The following is an 8251-nucleotide window of genomic DNA, read 5'->3' on the forward strand; positions in this document are numbered from 1 at the left end:
GAGTTAGACAGGTTCAGGTCGTCAGTATGACGTAATACCCTACTCCTATGGTCTGTTGGTTTGTATTAGCTATCGTATGATATTGCGTGAGTTTGGAGGGGTCCCTGTCCGCCTTATATAGTCCGGGGGCAGGGTTACAAATTGGTTAGATCTGAAAGATAACCGGAAAGTAATAACACATTACAGGAATCTTGGGATCATACGTATCCTAATAGATCTCGTAGTATCTTCAGGATATCTTCCCAGTGTCTTGTGGGAGGCGCCGAGCAGAGTCATGCCTCGCAAGGCTTCGTCTTGTGGGTTGGACCGCCCCTGGGGGCACAACCCATGTGGTCTGCCATGGGTATCCGGGGTCATACCCCCGCAGTCATCGACACATGTCCTTGTATTCTACAACCCTAGCACAATTTCGTTTACAAAGTTCAAGGACATAGAATTTGTGTTCGGCGATATATTGCTCTTGCACACTGGGAGCCTCCTATGTTGACAAATAACTGTGGAAAACCACCCGGAAGAAATCAAAGTACCGTAGTAGTGCTAATTAATGCAGATGAGATAGAAGACAATATTTGTGTGTGCAATGAAATAATGATTCAGTGTGGACCAAGTCCGATGATATAGAGAACTAACGAGTGATAAAGGAATTTTTGGTTCAAATTAAAGACTCTGATTTTTTGCAAAATGTCCATTGCAGTGACAGGTTTATATTAAATACTTTGTTTTCACTTGGAGAAAAATAAATAAATTACATGGTGTTCTCTCCAAATAACACTTCACTGCCACTTTTTTTTGTGATTTTGTTTCACTGCCACTTGATTATAGTACACAATTGATTTTCGCGGATGGTTGTTAGTTTTCTACTGGTGGTTCATAATGTATAGGCTCCACTAAAAATAAAACTGTGGGTCCGAGCCATGAACCACCAGTGTAAATTTATTTTTACTGTCTATTAACAGCGTCATTGGTTCAGGAGTCAGTCCATTCCAGAATCAGTACGTCCGGCATGGATCCTCTCTTGCTAGGATCGGACACAGACTTGACGTTGTTTGGATTAGGGAACCAGCTCTCTCGGATGGACGACGGACATAGTCATCCGATGGTTTTTGAGGGAAGCGGTCGACCATGCATTTGTACTAGCACAGGGAATCATCTGGTGACGGACGACTTAACTCCATGCGGCAAACCAAACATTATGTCCAGGCTCGGACACAGGTCCGGATGATTCTGCACGGATCCACCACGCAAACCAAACACGCTATCTACTGCCAGTAAAATACATTTATACTGACGCTTTTCTTAACCTAGTGTCACTACAAATAGCCTAGCGACACTACAAATAATTTGAAATTAATTTTTTGAGTTTTTCAAATGATATCGGATGGACAAATGGTTTGAACAAAAGTTGTAGGATTAGGAAGGATCTACAACTTTGTGGTTGATAACTTTTTCATTTAAAATCATTTAGGGCACAGAAATTTTGTTTTAAGATCAATAATTTTTTTTAATTTCTCACATGACATTGGATGGGAAAACGATCAAAAGCAAAGTTGTAGATCTCTTTTTTCATTTGAATCTGTTTCGGGCTTTAAATCTCCATTTCAAAATCTGCCGGAGTGAATACTATGGGAATATTTCTGAGGTTAGTCACAAGTGACTTTGGGTGCAGTGGTAAGGGTTGTAATGCGCGAGGCTTGAGATGCTGAGTTTGAATCCTGGGGATCGCATATGCATAGATTTCTCGTGAAAATTTGAAAATGGTAGAAAATGCTAGGAACTGTGCCGTTGCCTCCTTGGATAAAAAGTTTTTTTGTTATTTTTTAGCCCGATTTGCAATTTTAGAAAATCATTTAAAGTGGCAGTTCTCTTATGATAATAGCCGGTGTAAATCGAGTTTTAGTGGTGTAAATATTTAAAGTGGCAGTTATCTAGAAGACCCCTGTGAAGTTCGTGATTTTTATTGGTCTTTTACACTGGCAATTTGTAAAAACACCAGTGAAAATAGGTTCAGAACCGCCAGTAATGTCCTGTGTACTAGTGTTAGTTGCATTCTTGTAAAAGTGGTGAGCATATGGCATTTTCTATTTATTGCATTTAAGCTATATGCTCAGCTATTAAGATAGATGTAATATGAAGTTTGTTCTTGAATGTATGTTCCAAGTCCCATAACGTGCATGTTTGTACTTGAATGCAATATGAAGCTTCAATGGCGATTGCTATGCTGAACTAGCGCTTCTCTTTAGCCCTGTTTGGAACTGATTAAAATTAGATTCTCTATCGTCTACCGCAACCATGGAACAAAAGCCTGCCAAACGTCCTGCGGTCGCCTCGATTCTTCTGACCGCCGCCACTCTCTCATCCACCGCAGGTATGAACTGCAACCTCGATATTCTTCACACCGCGGCTCGTCCACCACACCACGCGGTAGGGATGAAAACGGATCGGATACGGACGGATATCACCGATATTACATTTGTTTTTATATTTCTGTCCGGATTTGGATTCGAATACGGATAGTGTCAACTATGTCGGATAGGATACGATTGGATATCGACATCATAAATATGCGATTTGAGTATTCGGATACGGATACGGTATCGGATGTTGGATATCCGGACTCGGATACGGACATCTCAACCCCTCTAAACGGATTCGGTTTCGAATACGGTCGGAAAATATCCGTACCGTTTTCATCCCTACCGCGCGGTCACCCACCTCGGTTCCAAACAGGATCTTTGTATTGACGTTAAAAAATTTACCTCCCGTTGCAACGCATGGGCATGATTCTCTATCTCCCACAACTAAAAAGAACAAAGCATGGATACTTTTTGGTGCGACATTCCAACGTGGGCCCATAGTCTTGCCAGCTGTGTTCCCGCAGCCTTGCCTCGTCGGTCTGCCTCCTTGCGATCCAGTCTCCCTCCGCCACGCGACAATCACGGGCAAGATCTCATGCAAAAGAACCGAAGTTCATTGCCTTGCATGCCTGTGAGCCAATGGTGTGCATGCAAGATCAAGAAGGAAACTACTATTTTGATTGATTGATTTATCCGGTCAATCCTGCCATCAGCGCCCTCAGGAATCACGCAAGGATTACATCACGCGACGATCATCTCGCACTGCCAGTTAAGCAACCGTCCTCCCTATGCACACCGCATGTCCTCACCCTCATGCGCAGTGCCCTCGCACTTGCCCTTGCGCACCGCCCTCACCTCCTCGTCACTCGTCCTCGACGTTGCCTGTCGCACACGCCGTCGCCTTGTCCGCGCCGACCCGCTTCCTCGTCCTCAACGCCGCCGGGCTTGACTTCCTCCTCGCCGCTATAGTGGAGAGGCAACATCAACAGATCGTGCACCGCCTATGTTTCAATCCAGGTTTTCCCTCCCTTCCTACTATTCGTGATCTGTTGAAACCATACTGTTCATCTTCCTGGTCGGGTTCAAGGCAGAAGGCACACGGGTGGTTCAGAAGAAGTTTCGTTGTCGAATACAATAGATGGTCCTTGGGTCATTTGACCATCTTTGTTGCTGTTTTAGAAGAGCGTTAAAAATAGCTAATTTAAATTCTCTCCACCAGCTGTCATAGTATATTACTGTACTTGAAATTTTGTTGTATTTGCCTTTATAGTGTATTGATCAGCAGCGCACAGGCGGATTGATCATATGGAGGTCTTGAAGTGTAATGGTGGATTACTGAGGGAGCAATGCAAAGGCCTCTGAAATCTCAAACTCTGAAAGGTGCCTCATGCCCAGTGAAGGGGGGAGATGGTCCGTTCTTCCTCCTAGATGCCTCCACCAGGCCTGTTTGCCTCATGTACTGCTTGTGGAATTGTCCACGTATTCTTTTTGTCCTATGCATCAGTTGCCACGGATCCCATTCTGACATTTTGATGGCACATCCTGTTATAGAATTAATTTGCTCAATATAAGTATACAATTTATAGATTAAAAAAAGCAATCGAGTGTAGGGGTGATATTTTGGCGTTGGCATGATAACCGTGATATTCTAATAGAAAATGGTTTGTGACTATATGTTTACATAATATGACTTGCATCTACTACATCTTTTTTTGTTTGGAAAATAACATGAACGATGAAATAAATTGAAGTCCTAACGTATAATATTTGCAGGCTATGGAAATAATTTGTTTCCTATGAACTCCTGGAAAATGAAGTAGACCGATGGTAGAAAAAAATATTGCCTGATCTGGACTGAGATTCTATGTACTATCCGGTAGTTTAATGTGGACTATATCAGGCACAAAACTTGTATCATCTTGGCATTACTTCTGAATGCCTAAATCAGATTTTTCTTAATTTGGCGTTGTAATACCCTAGAATTTATAAAAAAATAATATGCTGGCTGAGTAGAGTAAAGAGAAGAAAAAAATAACTTTTTGAACCATAAGTCGTATGGACAATCAGAGACCGTGGTTCTGTAGATCTTGCCGAAACGAATCCGTTTGATTACCAACATGTTTTGTTTGGAGGTCCGATGAATTTGGGACAAGCTGTTAAATTTGGGACATGCAAAATAGATTTGTGACATCTTGATTTTAGATTGGCTACTAGACGTTTGGTGGTATTATTTGTCCCATTGCAACGCACGGTCACTCAACTAACTTAGAGTCATCGTCGCTTGTAATAATAATATCTATGATTTAACTATTTCTATATATTGCTGATGCTGGATCTTGACACAAACACTTAAGTGGATAACCTATTCTACAATATATGTCTGCGTGGAATAGATAAAGTCACACATATTTATACGGTGAGCACAACATACTTTATTTTAAGGTTTTCAGAGAGATTTTTTAAGACACGCAGTATTACCCATACGGTGGGACTAATATTTACATATATACTCTAACCTGTGTATAGGATGGTATGGAGATGCGGCGGAACTTATTCGTGCATTTATTGGTGCATGAAAGAAATGGATATCGGAGATTTGTTCCTGCCAATATAAAATATTATCTTAGCCACATCATGTAAATGTCTATACAATAGGGTTTTGTGAGCGTACGATGCCGTGCTCTACGTGATTGTGTTAATTTCACAAATTTTGCTTTTTGGATTAAATGTCACTTTAACATTGGTATTTAATTTTATAGTATTATTATCTTATCGTGCGATCCGTGTGTTTTTAGTATAAAATGTTAGCTATCCCGTAGCAACGCACGGACACGAACATATAATATCTAAAAGCTTCTATGTACGGTGCGGTAATTAACTTTCCGAGAACTGTACTTTTACACGTCCTGTATTACAACAGTTATTTTTGTTAGCTGGGTCCGTAGTTTCTCCGTCATTTGCTGCATGATTGGACCCCGGACTGTAATCATATATATAGGAGTACATATCTTGGAAAATAAAACAATTCCCACTGCTGCCTGAGCACGCAGATGGTTCGTGAGGGCGAGAAACATGACGGCGGTTATTCCCAGAAAAAGAAACATGACGGCGGCGTGTCTCTGCCGGAGGACATCGTCTTCGATGTGGTCGCCTTGGTGCCGGCGAAGGCCCTCTGCCGGTTCCGGTGCGTGTGCAAGGCCTGGCGCGCCCTCATCTCCGACCCGGCCTTCGTCGCCGTGCAGAGGTCCCACGCCAGTCCATACGTCGTCGGCGTTTTCTATGGGGCCTGGTGGCCGACGAAGGTGCGGGTGATGGACATGGAAGGCAACGTCATCAGGGTGTTCGAGGTGCGAGTGCTGGACAAGCACGACGGCACTAATGTCTTGGGAGTGCTGCAGCAGGCCACCACGCGGATCGACCTCATCTGTGCCAATAATGCCTACATCGATCCGGCTGCCGGGCGTGCGTGGACTATCGGCATGGACAATCGCCTCGAAGATGCTTTACCGTCCCAGATCTGCAAGGTTGCTACGATCGTGGAGGGCGGCGCACAGCCACTGACATGGAGGCAAAGGTCGGCCCCCCCTTTCCTTACCACCTGGCACTCTAAAAAAAAGGGCAAAGGTCAATGGCATCGTCTACTTCATGCCTCGCCTCGGCCTCAACGAGCATTATGCAGTTGGGAATTCAGGCTCCAACCGCATAGCAGCCTTCGACCTCGAGGGCGAAGAGTGGAAGATAATCAATGGCCCGACATTCGGGGTCAAAGCCGAAACATGGCAAGTTACCCTTACCAAGCTCAAAGGAACCTTGGGTGTGGTTCATTGTCTACGCAATGATGACCACAGCTATGCCAACATATGGCTTTTGATTGATTTGAACAAAAGTGTTTGGGTCAAGGAGTATACCATACAGATGCCCAGAACGTGGGGATTGACTAAGCAATTGGGGGCCTTGGATGATGGCAGAGTATTATTGCTGGTGAGCGAGGAAAACAAGGTCAGCTATCAACGTCGAGTTTTTCTTGTGTTCTACAACCCTAGCACAAAGACGTTTACAAAGTACATGGACACAGCAAGTGATACATTGGTCTTGTACACTGGAAGCCTCCTATCATGACAAATAACCGTAGAAACCACATGGAAGGAATCAAATATATGTAAGAACCATATTTGTGTGTGCAATGAGTTAATCATTCAGTGTGGACCAAGTCCGATGATATATAGAACTAATGTGTGATAAAGGAAAGTTTTGTTAAATTCAGTGTGCACCAGCTCGGCTTCCTGTTGGTGCTGAAGGTCCACGTTGAACATAGCAGGCGCTGCACTTCCCTCCGCAAGGCATCTACCTCCTCTACGCTCTCCTCCTGGTCAGTCAGATTCCTTGGTGCTCATGACCCACCTCACGAGCAAAGGCACAGGCACAAGCACATCAACATGCCTCCTCAACCCACCTCCTCGTTGCTGCCATTGAGGCGGCACATTGCAGATTACAGATAACAAGGTTCAATGCACACTGAACGAGAATTCGTGGATGAATGCGGTGAGATGTGTAGAGCGGCATTACTCCCTTTTGTAATCCATGCAGGCGGCCGCACGCCAGATGTTCCACGAGAATCTGACCGAGCGAGTCGTGAGGGACTTCCCTTCCTGCTTTTGTGAGAGCGGCGTCCAGATCGTAGACGCGCTCATTATCATCGGCGTTCGCCGCCGGCAAGGGCGTGACACGTGGGAAGGAGCCGCCGAACGCAGGACACCACACGCGGGAAGGAGCTGCCGACCGCGGGGAAACTGCGATGGCGAGCGATGCTGGCTATCCAAATATCGCAAGCGAAATTTTCGGGATGGCGAGCGACTAAATTTGAAGAGCAGTTTAGCCAATCTGTTGGAGACGTTTTTTTTAATAATAGCCATATTTAGCTTTACAAAACAAATTAGATGATCTCTAGGAGATGCTCTAATATGATTATCTCCGGCACATATGGCATCGCTTTTTTAGCTGTAGCCTAACAAATTGAGACTCCAGTATGGGGATGCAAGTGGGCTAGCCCACAAACCCGTATATAGACTTAGTTGCCGCTGGGAACTCACTCGCTATTCTCCCGCATGTGAGCCTGACCCGCAGCTATAGGACATGTGCTTCTTCGGTTTTAATGTTGCCATGCTTCAAAATTTCATTCATTTTCTCCTCTTTTAAAAACTGAAAAGATGACTACATCGTATTTCTAAAGTCAATCCAAATTTAATGTTGATAGAATAAATGATGAAGAACTCATTTTAATTGGACTTATACCTCAAAATCACTTGTAGATTTTAAATTAAAATTCATCTGCTTTTTAGATTATTGGAACTTCTAAACCATTCACATTTGGTCGTATATGCCTACTTCATTCCCTGACCGGCAAAACCAGGTATTCTATCTGTTCACGATGGGTTGCCTGCAAAACCAGGTCTTCCCTGACCTCCAAAATGTTTATGTACCCCATGGTGGTTTTGTCTCGCTGGCACAATTAGGACCACATGTGGCAAAAGAATATGTTTTCCACACTTGTCAACAATGCAATTATCCTATGTTTTACAGGTGGCATGAAAACGTGATATGCTACATAATATACACAGCTTAGATGCCATAGTGCATATTAGAGCCATTTGGTGGGGTGAATTTTCTACGGTAGATTTAAAAAGGATGTCATAAACGGTTATGTAGTAAAGTCTAAAAACATAAATTGAGTGGAAGACAAGATTAATTATTTTTGAACATTTACATAGTCAATGCATAGGCAATGCATTGCTTTTCTACTTACCTACACAAAAATGAGTAGGAGCAACATCAATTGCCAATAACAAGATCTAGGCCTTCAGATATGTTGAACATCAATAAATAACCATCATAGGCCC

General features: G+C 43.5%; 1 protein-coding gene and 1 long non-coding RNA gene across 2 annotated transcripts; both read left to right on the top strand.

The window, feature by feature from the left end:
* Positions 1-3095: 3095 nt before the first annotated feature.
* Positions 3096-4026, top strand: LOC136531141 (uncharacterized). Its single transcript, XR_010777968.1, has 2 exons — positions 3096-3371; positions 3625-4026. It is a non-coding gene; the product is annotated as an uncharacterized lncRNA (long non-coding RNA).
* Positions 4027-5404: 1378 nt separating this feature from the next.
* On the top strand, positions 5405-6473 carry LOC136531140 (putative F-box protein At5g38810). Its single transcript, XM_066523850.1, has 2 exons — positions 5405-5928; positions 5972-6473. The coding sequence occupies exons 1-2, from the start codon at positions 5405-5407 to the stop codon at positions 6471-6473; spliced, it is 1026 nt and encodes a 341-aa protein (XP_066379947.1).
* Positions 6474-8251: the final 1778 nt, after the last annotated feature.

This window comes from Miscanthus floridulus, unplaced genomic scaffold, assembly GCF_019320115.1.
Source record: "Miscanthus floridulus cultivar M001 unplaced genomic scaffold, ASM1932011v1 fs_289_3, whole genome shotgun sequence".
NCBI lineage: Eukaryota > Viridiplantae > Streptophyta > Magnoliopsida > Poales > Poaceae > Miscanthus > Miscanthus floridulus.

Excerpts from the sequence above, each read along its gene's own strand:
- LOC136531140 (XM_066523850.1), top strand. The coding sequence starts at position 5,405 with ATGGTTCGTGAGGGCGAGAAACATGACGGCGGTTATTCCCAGAAAAAG. Across the intron at positions 5,929-5,971 it reads CCACTGACATGGAGGCAAAG|GGCAAAGGTCAATGGCATCG; the intron begins GTCGGCCCCCCC and ends TCTAAAAAAAAG.